The sequence below is a fragment of the Cydia splendana genome, chromosome 7 (genome assembly GCF_910591565.1).
Source record: "Cydia splendana chromosome 7, ilCydSple1.2, whole genome shotgun sequence".
Lineage (NCBI taxonomy): Eukaryota > Metazoa > Arthropoda > Insecta > Lepidoptera > Tortricidae > Cydia > Cydia splendana.
Window position 1 is genome coordinate 2952090 of NC_085966.1, and position 12901 is coordinate 2964990.

General features: G+C 37.5%; 1 protein-coding gene across 1 annotated transcript in view; it reads right to left on the bottom strand.

Moving 5' to 3' along the window:
- Window positions 1–8161: 8161 nt before the first annotated feature.
- Window positions 8162–12901, bottom strand: part of LOC134792022 (uncharacterized) — an 81666-nt gene continuing 76926 nt past the window's right edge. Inside the window, exons 4-6 of the mRNA XM_063763142.1 lie at window positions 10028–10142; window positions 8881–9040; window positions 8162–8464 (exon numbers count right to left, since the gene is read on the bottom strand). Of these exons, the coding sequence (XP_063619212.1) occupies window positions 8338–8464; window positions 8881–9040; window positions 10028–10142 (402 nt within the window). The 3' untranslated portion in view covers window positions 8162–8337. The remainder of the gene's footprint in view (window positions 8465–8880; window positions 9041–10027; window positions 10143–12901) is intronic.

Sequence of the window (12901 nt, forward strand, 5' to 3'; positions counted from 1 at the left end):
TTTTTGTTGGAACTGCTTAATAAACAGCTCAAGTTACTTTATAGCATCTCATTTCGCCCTTTTGCCCGTCAGGTCCATTTGATAAGAAAACTGTTAAGTAATGTTGAAAGATGTGACTATTTAATTAGAATTGCATATGCTTATAAAGCAATATTGATGTATTTAATAAGTTTTTCAATATTATTGAAAACGATCGTAAACGTCAGTGTCAAGTATTCCGACTGGACACATAATGTCTGCAGTACATTGCTGGGTCGATTAATTTTGTTAGAAAATAATAAAATTAAAAAGTTCATTTTAATTAATTGAAACTATTTGGACTTAATTCCTGACTAGTTAAAGGGTGTGTACTTTAATTTTTTGCTCTTATTACAGGCCACGCCCTGTATATACGAACGATTCCGAGAAATTACGGAGGAAAACAATTGAGTCGCTTAAATTCAAACTCGGGTAAATCCATCTGTCAGATTATGGGATTTTGGTGAAAAGGTAATAGGGTAGAGATTTGCTGAGAGGGTCGAATGGATTTACCCGAGTTTGAAGTTAAGCGACACAATTATGCACTACATCTGTACCAGAGCTACAACGTAGCACTTAAAGCGTACAGTCCGTTAACTCTCAGAAAGACCTTCGTTTTTCGGGTAAAATCGGACGTAATCGCGAAATAGAAAATGACAGTGTCTTACGATTTAGTTGCAATCCAACACCCAAAGAGTGCAGTCGTCTTTTCAGCCTTAAACTATATAGAGTAGTTAATCCCACTATAACTAGTAGGTAAATATATAATTTCATACATAAAAATGTATAATTTTGACAATAGGTATCCCTAACTTTTTGCGGTAAATTTTAAACTTTTTGTGAGTTAATAAGAAAGCAGAACAGCAGTATCATCTTCGCGTGTTACAGCCGATACCCGATGTATCTTTCTAAAATCCGAAGTGCATTCTGAGAGTTAACGGACTGTAACTTATCTATCAGACATTTTTCAACCTGCAATTATTTTAGCTTTATTCTAACGCTAATTTCATACAATAACCAACCGCTTTTATTACAGCCGTTAACTTAAACGTCTCATAAATCTTTTTTTCTTTGAATAATGATTTTATTACTAAGAGTTTAAGATTCAAATTGCAACGGCAATTAGTTACGTCAAATATGTTTTCGGTGTTTTCATTGACGGTGGTGTTTTATTGCAGTCATTAAGGAAAGTTCTGTAACCGTTCTGAAATGATTGGACTTTATGTTGATGGTTTTAAGGTAGGTTTTCGTGTGACGCGGATAAAGGTCAGGTTTTAATCGATCGTAAAAAATGACGCGAGCGTAAAGTGTGAGGTTGGAATTATAATTGATGGCAAAAAAATGGCATATAAAGGTTAATTCAAATGGATTCGCATGAAAACTAGTAGCAAGTGTGCTTTAGAGTACCTTTTTACTTTGCTGGCAAAAAATATATTGCATATCAATATTTTTTTAAAACCAATATAACATATTTTTATCCATTATTAGCGACCCGCCCTGGCTTCGCAAGGGTTAACAAATTATACCCCTAAACCTTCCTCAAGAATCTATTGACAGGTGAAAGCCGCATAAAAATCCGTTCAGTAGTTTTTGAGTTTATCGCGAACAAACACACAAACAGACAGACGCAGCTTGTTTTATTAGGTGTAGTGATTTATAGTAAAATTATAACATTAATATAGATTCCAAATGTTGTAAATAAATTACATAGTGACATAAATACGAAAATTGAATGTTAAATAAAAGTTTGTAATAAACTGTGTATGTATAAAGTATGAAAAACATTGTACAACATTTTATTTGTTACCTCTTTTAAGCTTGTTAAATGTACAACACCTAAAAACGTGGAAAAAACATAGACTGGATTTCCCCTTTTAAACTTTCTTGCGTTTAAGACAGGTTCGCAACTCCTGACTTCAGCAAACATTAATAAGCGTGCCGTGTTTTAAAGTTTTCGAGTGCAGAAGTTCAGAACCTTATGCCAGGCTTCATTTAGAATAAAGTCTAAATTTAACAGCGGCAGTCTTTTGACGCAAATTGTATGTCGTCCGCTGTAAGTAGAAAGTTAATTAAAATAGGGAATATTAGGCAAAGCTCTGCGTAGGTGGCACAACTAGCACATATAGTAAACAAACATCAATGACCTTCGAGCAACACCGGCTTCCGACACATCGGAAGGGAGGGGCCCAAGCGATATCTCACCGTACAAATCTTTCTGCCATTTTTCGCGGGGGGAAAGGTGCACACAGTCGCACTTCTCACACACTTACATACAAAATCCAATCTGTAATGACGACACAAATACATAGAAAATGACACACGTCAAAGACAAATCTTGCAAACCTCGATCTCTTTTTGTGTACGGACGAGTGACACGCACACTAACACATTTTCGTTGAAGTATGTTATTGTATTCTGAGAGATGAGAAGTCGGATTTGTCGCTCGACCGATCCGCAATTTGTACTAAGCGAGCAAAATCGATAATAATTGTGTTTGAATGTAATTAAACGTATGATATGTAAAAAAAAATATTACATGTGAAATGTAACACTTTCTTTTTGTAAATTTGATGTCCCCGACCTCTTTTTATAACAAAAAAACCGAGCAAACAGGCATTTTTGTGCAGCAGTATTCACGCGCGCGTCTGGACTCGGTCTAGTGAAAAATCCAAGTGCAACTAGTTTTATTACCCGCGCTAGATTAGATTGACGCGCTAATCTTGTACCTCGGCAGAGGGGAAATAGTGCGAATGCCGCCTCCCTTCCGTGTTGCTCGAAGTCAATGACACATCATGCGTCACTACGTCAATCACATGGCCTACCGTGAAACACGACAATCGAAAGTTCGGTTTCTGCCTCTCTATCACTCTTGCATATTCGAGTGATATAGGCCCTTGTTAACAAACCGCCTTGATGCATCAATGTCATATTTTATTGTCTGTGAAAACTTGTCAAATAGTAGATTGTACAACAAGGGCATAAAGTGACCCATTTTTACCCGAGGCAAATTTTTACCCTCGTCTACCAAAATAGTAGACGAGGGTAAAAATGGACATTTATGCCCTTGTTGTACACTGCTTTTCACTTCGATTGCGAGGAAAATAAAATTATATTTTTCACGGCAATTTACACCACGAAATTGTCGTAAAGCGAAAGAACATAATACATAACCAATTCCCGCCAACTAACTTTTTAATTTTTTTTTTAAATTTCAACATGTGATCAGAGTTTCAGACGCTTGGTTTTCTGCCAAGTCAAATATTTCGGAGCATTTTTGAACGATAATCGACTCCTATTTTATGTGATAAAATTAATGACAGAAAATATGGATTTCTAATAAATTGTAGCAAAAATAAAATAATATAACAAGTTTTGTCATCTACACAATTTTATTGCTCAGTAAAATTGTGCAATATGTTTTAACTGTTTGGCTGTTGAGGCCGATTACCTTAGTCTTAGAAGAAAATTTTACTTTTATGCTCTAGAGCATAAAATGCGATTTTATGTCGTCTACGCCCGACATAAAGGTGCACTTTTTGAGCATGAGAAGTGAAAAAACAGTTTAAGGCACAGTATGTATAAGTTAGTCTATGAATTTACTAGAGTCGGTAGTGCTGCACTCTGGCGGCAGAACATTGCAGTAATATCCCCTATTGGGCATGTATATTTATGTATATACATGTACTTTGGTGAGAAGAATGTCCTTATTTTACAGGAAAAAAGAGTAGGAGAAGTGCGGGAATCATCAACAGCATTGGTTGTAATCCAGCGGAGTGGAGGAGAGAAACAATACTTTTGGTTGTTTCCCGTTTCTCCTCTCCTCTCCGCTCATTAGTGGAAAAACAGCCTAATAGTGCCTCGTGAAACTTAGCTTTTCATTCTCTTAATTTTGCGATGTCTACTGGAAAATCGCATATGAGTTATAAATACAATGAAATGTGTAGGTAAAGTCAAAAAATTACACCATTCGATTTATCTATTTATTTACAAAAATATAAGTCACAAGGTAGTAACTAGACTATCCTAAATTCTATATTTTAAATATACAGGTTCCTATTAAAATATTAAAGTTTAACAAATTTCACTGCATGAACTTCATAAGTTAAAATAATTATATAACAAAAAAACACTCAGCGTTAATATGAATCCTCGTACAGTCTTGCAATAATATGTTACTCTTCGAAGGCCGCAAAAATATGTGACACGCTCTTATGACTCTACAAGGGCATTTTCATTTTAACTTGCACTTTAAAGCGCGACTTAAGTCGTGTTTCAGTAACGTCTAACCGTTACATTCCTGACAAAATGTATGGGATTTGACATTGACCGTCAGTTTTGTAACGATTGCTAACCAGCCGTGAAAGGTGCACAGTTAAGTGAAAATGCCCACAAATAAGATAGTGTCAGATATTTTTGCAGCCTTCGTTGTGTAACATATGATTGCAGGTGACTGTACCAAGTTAACAAAGGTATAGTTTCAGTAATGTATTAATGATCTTAATAAATTCAGACTTACTACTAGTTCACAAAATAACCGATAAAAAATACCGGACGCCCTCAAGATGACAATCATACACATGCAGTGCATAATTATTTTCCATCGTATTTTAACGGAAACGTACGAACGTGTCTTGCTATTTCAGTCAGTCTCGTTACAAAAAGTACTGAGGTTGACTGAAGTAGCATGACAAATACGAACGTTTCCGAGAAAATACGATGGAAAACAATTATGTACTACATCTGTACAGTCGCCATCAGATATATAGGAGCGGCCAAGGTGTTCACAATATCTGAACACGCGCTCTAACGCCCTGACAATAGAGGCGTGTTCCGATATTTGTGAGCACCTTGGCCGCTCCGATATATCTGATGGCGACTGTACATAGAATAGAAAGAAACTACCGGGATGACAGATCGCTGGCCTAATATTACAGGGTTCTATGTTTCACTTTTATCGAACTGAAATTTGAACATTGTCATAGTGACATTAAGTCGAATTTCATCTTGAAAATGTAACATAGAACCCTGTAATATTGGGCCAGCGAGATGCTACGAAAAGTCACTAGACTATTTTTTCAGTACTACGTATCAAATGTACGAACTTGCACTAAACACTAATCAATATGTAAACAGGCCCTCTATTAATTCTTATTCATTCATAAACATTCATTCATTCATTCATACTTGCAATTCTAGCGGAAATCTTTGACTTTTAAAACTAGGGATCGGATACCGGTATTTTTTGTATGGGAACGAAACCGGTATTTTTCGTTCTTTGTTAATTATTTCATTTCTGACTGGGCAATCTAATATTTTTTTAATATTTTTATTAGAGATAAATCACAATTACATAATATTTTGATCCAAAAGCATCGTTAAACCAGAATGGTTTGTCTCGATACTCCATTCCGCAGTACTTAAATACTTAAATATACAATAGACACTTAAAACACATCTAATTCGTAAACAGCATAATGAATATAACGATTGCAAAAAAAATTGCGCAGTCGTTACCTAAAAACACAACTGAGTCCTACATTTGCAGTATAAAATACAATACAATACTCTTTATTGCACACCTCACATACACACACATACATACACGCAATTATATATAAAATAATTCGAAATATATGGTTATTTTGAGGTTTTTGCAAAAAACCGGTTCCGATCCCTGATTAAAACATATCAAAAAGAACTGTTTCGACTGTTTTTATTACAAGTTACAATTTTTTACCCTACCCCTAGAGCCCTAGAGGACCCTAGAGCGATGGAGAATTGAGTTAGTGCCGACAACTGGCTCTTGCTATATTTGCTATATTTAAATTAATATTTCTAGATGATAATATGTATAAATAGTTATTAATTACCTACTTACATCTTAAATTAGGTGTCAATATTACAAAGCTATTTACATTTTAGTAGTTTTTAACTACATCAAAATTAAATCTGTCATTAACTCACATTTATAGACGGGTCTAACAATAACATAACACTGATTTAACATATTACATAACATAACATATATAGTTAATATGTGTTGTATGTGTGTGTGTGTGTGGTCTAACATATATAGTTAATATGTGTTCAAAACACGAAAGTTTTAAATATTAAATCAGTTAATTTATAAATAACAACATAACATAATAAATAGTGTTTTAAGTTTATAAAAATGCATATATATATGTTTGTCTGTAAGGATTTGTAATATGAGCCTTGTTGCCTGATTTAAAATGTTAAATAAATAAAATAAATAACTCCTATATAATGTGTTTGAACAGGTGGACCGTATCTTCAACCACGGTCTTTAACCACGTATAGTACAGTTACCAGCAGAAGTTTCTAAGCGGGCGAGGTGTTCAAAATTATCTTGACACGCTCTTATTCTCTTAACAATAACGTCGCGTCAAGATCATTCTGAACACCTGGTCCGCTTAGTAACTTCTGCTGCTAACTGTAGGTACGATGTATTTTATTGACATATCAGCCCCCATTTTTTTTATATTTAGATAGTGGATGGTTATTTTGCCAAGATGCGCTTTTGTTTGGCGCTATAAAACTTTAAAGAGGTGCAATTTAAAAATGGTTGAGCATATAAATAGGTAATAGGCGTGATTTATCTATAACATTCATCGTACTTTAAGTGGTTAACCTTTTGGACGCCAATGACCGATATATCCGCACCGCAGGTTCAACGCCAAAGACCGATTAATCGGTCACAGACCACAGAGCAACATAGACCTATGTGCATTATGCATAAAGTTCAATTTCAGTTTTGACACTTCGGTGACGTGGCGTCCGCGTGACAGCTTTTGTGATTGACACGGCATCGAAAAGGTTAAAGGTTCCACTATAGCAGTCCAAATCCGTTGTATAATATGCAGTGCTATACAATGGAAAATAATTATGTAGCCATCTTTTTTTAGTACATTTCTATAACTCTACTTATTCTCTCGCTTTCCTATAGCAATCATAAAAAACCGGCCATGTGCGAGTCGGACTCGCGCATGAAGGTTTCCGTACCATTACGCAAAAAGCGGCAAAAAATATGGGAGCCCCACTTAAATATTTATTTCATTCTGTTTTTAGTATTTATTGTTATAGCGGCTACAGAAATAGGTACATCATCTGTGAAAGTTTTAACTGTCTAGCTATAACGGTTCATGAGATACAGCCTGGTATGAGATACAGACAGACAGACAGACAGACAGACAGACAGACAGACAGACAGACAGACAGACAGACAGACAGACAGACAGACAGACAGACAGACAGACAGACAGACAGACAGACAGACAGACAGACAGACAGACAGACGGACGGACGGAGGAGTCTTAGTAATAGGGTCCCCTTTTTACCCTCCGGGTATGGAGCCATAAGAACGCGCAATAATTCAATAAAAACTCTTCTCCAAGTATAATAATTCAATAAATCCTATTATTTTTCCCAACAACATAATACAATGTTTGGCTCTCGCCGGATTTCCGCCCGTCTGCGTTGTGGGCGTTCCTTTCATAGCTCTGTGAAAGCATGTCAGTTTATATTATATATCTGCCTTGGCTAGGGTTGGGGCACTGTGCGAGCGTAGGCGGGAGCGGGAGCGACAGCGTTTTATAAAGCACTGTTAGAACTAAGTTGGTGTTATGAAACTTGTGTGAAACTTATGAATTCGTAATTATCCACATTGTATAATTTGAATAAATGATAACTCTGCCGCGAAACAACTTTACTGTAGGTATGTACAATTTGCTAAATACATACTTATCTTTAAACGTGACCATTTCATAGCGTAAGAAAAATCAAGGTTAACAAATGCACTAATAGTTGTTATATTAAGCGCAATTGAATATTGTGTTTAGCATTTAATAAAATTTGTTATAAAATATTTGGTTTCGTCATAAAAAATCCAAGAATAGTAGTTTTCACAAACTTACCTACTACTAATTAAGAACCTAAGAAAATAAAATACTTTAAAACATTTTATGTAGATATGAAATCTTAATACAGACTACTAAAACACTTTAATAGTTAATATTAAATATAAGTAGTCTTACTACCATTACATATAATATAATACAATATACCACATCATTCAAACGTATACAATACATTCGATCTTGATAACTTTCTCTATCATCCACACCATTTGAGTCATACTTTATTGTTCATGAATTAATATTTTGACTAGATAGGTACTTATTTAGTACGGTCCTTTTATATCAACCATGCTACCCTCCCCCCCTTATCCCTAGGAGGAGTAGGCGCGGGAACCGCGGGCGCGGACACGCGGCGGCGCGCGAGTGTCCGCGGGGGCTCGCGTCATGCGCAGTCGATCCGCGCACACACGGCCGCGCTCAGGAGCGTAGCGCAAGCGAGAGCGATTTGCACGCACGCTATGACGACCAGGTCACGGGGGGATGGGCGGGATTCCTCGTCATATGCGTCCCTGTTGGATGAATAGAAAAACCTTATTCATGAACTTAAAATGCCTTTGCTAAATTGTCTCTTTTTAACAAACACATATGTCTCAGTAAATGATAATAAATAAAGTAATTTAAACATTTCAGATTTCAGACCTTGGGCCCATTTCTTGAATGGTCAACAACTGTCAAGTCGTATGGGTTACCATGGCAATACACTAATAATATTAGACTAATACCGTTCGAGAAATGGGCCACTTTATGACTAACGCCAAAACAAAAGTTTAAACATTTGGTTGAAAAAATTCAGTTGACTTAGTCTGGACAACTAACGTTTTATTTGACGTGTATTTTTTTGGCAATATCTTTAAGACGTGACGTACCTAACGAGACATACATAAGTATCAGACCTAAAGACACAAAAATAATATTTTTCTCTTACCCATATTCCAACCCAGGTGGCCCCATTATCGTCCTGCAGCACTGCACCACCAGTGCAATAAGAAGACACGCCGCACCCGCCCATAGCACGCTCGCCACGCCCGCTCCCGCTGTCGCTCCGCTTGTCACAGCCCAACCCCGCGATGTGTGGATGGACACAGCTGGAAACAAGATTTCAGTTGATTAATTCGGAACAAACTGCCCGATTTGAACTTTAAGATACGTCAATTAATAGATCTAGAAATGATATGGATTAGATGTGTCAGTGTCAAAAGTGACGTTTTTGTTTGAAGAACACCGCGCGCGAGTTTACCAACTGCAAATTAAATCTTCGTCTTTTAATTGAAAAACGCTATTTTAAAATCAGTAACTATTACTTACGAAAGCAAAAGAATGTAAATAATCGTATATGATTTATAATGTAACATATTTGCCGTGACTTATTTTTCAAAAGTGTTTTTCAATAAAAAGACACGTCAAGATTGCTTACCTTTTTTCTAATGCTAAATAAACGAACTATAAATTCAACTAACCGCTCCACTAATGAACCCGCTCCACTCATCTCCATAACCTTTCCTCTCCAAGTGTCGTGGGTAACAAAGCATATCTTGTGAGCAGGTAATGTAATAAGTAGCGTACCGAATCGTGACATTTTATGCTTGTGGCATTTGTGCAGACGTTATTCGACTTCACAAAGGCCTTTGTAGATGTAATGAAGTGTACATCTCGTACAGTGTTAAATATATAAACAGAAGTGTACATCGCATACAATGTAAAATATATATATGAACATGCAATGTGAGAGGTTAAAATAATAAAGACGGAAGTTAGTTTGCATAAAATAATGAGGTACCTAAGTTTAGGAATTCGGTAAAAAAATGCTTTGGAAGTAGATCAAGGTGCTCACAGATATCTGAACACGCCTCTATTGTCAAGGCGTTAAGAGTGCGTGTTCAGATATTGTTGAGCATCTCGGCCGCTCCGATATATCTGATGGCGACTGTACAAAATCCGTTAGTCGTTTCTTCGCACGCATCGCTCGTACCTACTGTCATATTAGTGCGAGCGAGATGTGTATAAAGTTACGCAGACGTTAGCGAACATGTCAGCGTCAAACTCGTGGTAAGGCTACTATAGTTTGTACTTACCGGCTGCTAAGACGCTGATCCCTCCAGCAGGTATACCGAGACCCATGTTGAATTTCTGCCTCTCTTCTATGAAGGCCACGCTACCCATCACCATAGCTGATATTCCGCATACGATCTGTAACAAATAAAAATGTAGAAAATTATGATAGTGTCCAGCTGGTGAGGTCACCAGCCTTAATGAGCTCACTGTTTTGATTCGAGTGACTTTTTAACTGACTTTAATAGGGAAATAAGAAAAAAGTTCTAAATTTTTTGGGCCTATAGAAAGCATCTGACTTCGTATATAAACTAGTTCTTCTTCCTCGATTCCTCATGACTGAGGTCGCGACCACACGAGGTCGTTATTTTGTGCACCAAGGCTCTACATTCTGCACGATTTTCCGCCTTCCTAATAATAGGCGCTTGAGTAGATCCCTGGCAGGCCTTCTTTACAGTGTCCAACCAGCGGGTTGGTGGATGTCCACTACCCCGTCCTCCATCCACCTTGCCAACCATAATGCGCTTTACAAAGTTGTCCGGCTCCCGGCAAAGTATAAACTAGTTATACAGTGATAATACTATGGGTATGACTTTGAGCCTCTCACAGTCAATTCCGTATTATTCCACTCGTACCAAATCTAGTGGTCAAACTTTAGTACAATTTGAAATTTGCTTTGGAGGGCTAAAGTTTGAAGTAAGCTCGTCCCAAAGGGACTAAGTGCAAGTTTGGATACGGGGTTAGGAGTTCCTGGAAAGTTGGGTTGAGATTATCCTCCACTAAATTCCGCATTATGAATCATGGAATAATATTGAATCTGGTATCCATTGGCTCCTCTACACAATGGGCTATCATACTGGCTCACTAAGCTGGGCCAGCGTGTAGAGAGGTTAGTGGTGTCGGAGGGCTTATGTCGCGGCGGGATGGCGTATACGCATCTACACGTGGCCCACTCCCTAGTACGTGCTCTCAACCATCGCATTGCCATCTCGCTGGTCCAACGCTGGGCCATCATGTAGAGGAGCTATATCGTCAGTTTTATCGTTAGTTGAACTTATGAGCTTATGTCTGTTGAGCGCACACCAATATTTCAGTTTATGGGATAACATTGGCTGCCAGCAGCCGCTGACAGCGTATTTCGTTTACAAGCAAAACTATTAGTTTTGAGAAAGTAGAAGTCGTAGCGGTTGTCTCGTCAGTTGAAATGGAGAATGAATAACTTTAATTTCTGGCAACACTATTATACAAACATAAATACTTTTACTAACATAAGTACATTTTTAATAAAAACTAAACTGATAACATTACGGCTGAGTTGCGTCAGGTAATCACGATTACAAGCATGAAAGAACCTGTAGAGACATTCAGATTACTAAGTCTTTTGTAATGATCGATCTATTGGTAACAGATCTGTGGCAAAGATGATGTAAAGTTCCATGTGGCTACGCAAGTTTGTCTTGTTGTTCAGCCCAGTTCAGCGATAATTGCTTTAGAACTGACATGTTTCACAGGATTGTATGAGCTCTCCAATGATGTCGGCTGCTATTTGTTTTAGGACTATTCAAGAAGTACAATTTTGCCGTAGAACATTGTTAAAATAAGAGCCCGATCAAGGGCCGGATTCCTGCCTAGATCCACAAGGCCCGGGCCTAGGGGCCCAGGCAACCTAGCAATGGTTTTGACATGGAGAAGCCCCCCCCTAAAGTCTGTGTCATACCAGGTGCCTAGGGGCCCTAGGTCTCTATATTCAGGCCTGCTGATGAGTACAAAATCTTTTTAGGGTTCCGTACCAAAATGGTACAAAAGGAACCCTTATGGTGCGACTCTGTCCGTCTGTCCGTCCGTCTGTCACATCGCTAAATATGTCGAGAACTACTGAAGCTATCGATTTGAAATTTGGAATAGTTATGAACAACGCTAACCCAAACACATTGGAAGTGTAATTTCAGTTAAAATTAATTGATGTCAGTTAAAAACCAACACAAGCGCCCTATACCAACAAATCGAAAGAGAAATTTAATGGTTCCGCAAGATAAGTGTCCACGTCAACAATTAATGAATATGGAAATGCTCTGAAAACACCGTAATCGGATCAGTGGTGATGAATATTTAGATACCTAGTCAGCAGCAGAATTTGCAAGCGGGCGGGGTGTTCAAAATTACCTTGACACGCTCTTATTCTCCTAACAATAAAGTCGCGTCAAGATCATTTTGAACACCTGGCCCGCTTAGCAACGTCAGCGGCTGACTGTACATCCTCATCACTGAGTATTTATGATTTTAATTGGAATATTTAATCAGTTGGCTATAAATATGAACGAACTTAAGGCACGTTTAATGTACATAATTATGCACATAATTAAAAACCCATGCAAAGGTGCCCATGTATTAGGTTAGGTTTGAACTGCAACCCTTACAGAAAAGAAATGCTACTTGAAAAGTGGGTTAGGTTAGGTTAGAACTGTAACCCTTACAGGAACGAACTGCTACCAGGAAAGTGGGTTAGGTTAGGTTAGAACTGTGATCCTTGCAGGAACGAACTGCTACCAGAAAAGTGGGTTAGGTTAGGTTAGAACTATGATCCTTGCAGGAACGAACTGCTACCAGAAAAGTGGGTTAGGTTAGGTTTGTAATTCTAAATAGTCATAGTTACAAATTGATATGTTCTCACAATAATGTATTCATCCCATGCAACGGTCCTAACTTTGCAAGTCACTTGGTCAGCATTTTCACGCAAATAATACTTTACAAGCATTCAATAATCATCATTATGATTATAATGAGGTTTATGTTCCGAATTACCATTCCTACTACCCCAAAATACTGCGTAGGTACCGTCAACCGGAGTGAATAAGGATGGCTGGGGTGAATAGGGACAAACCTTAAAATTTTATTTA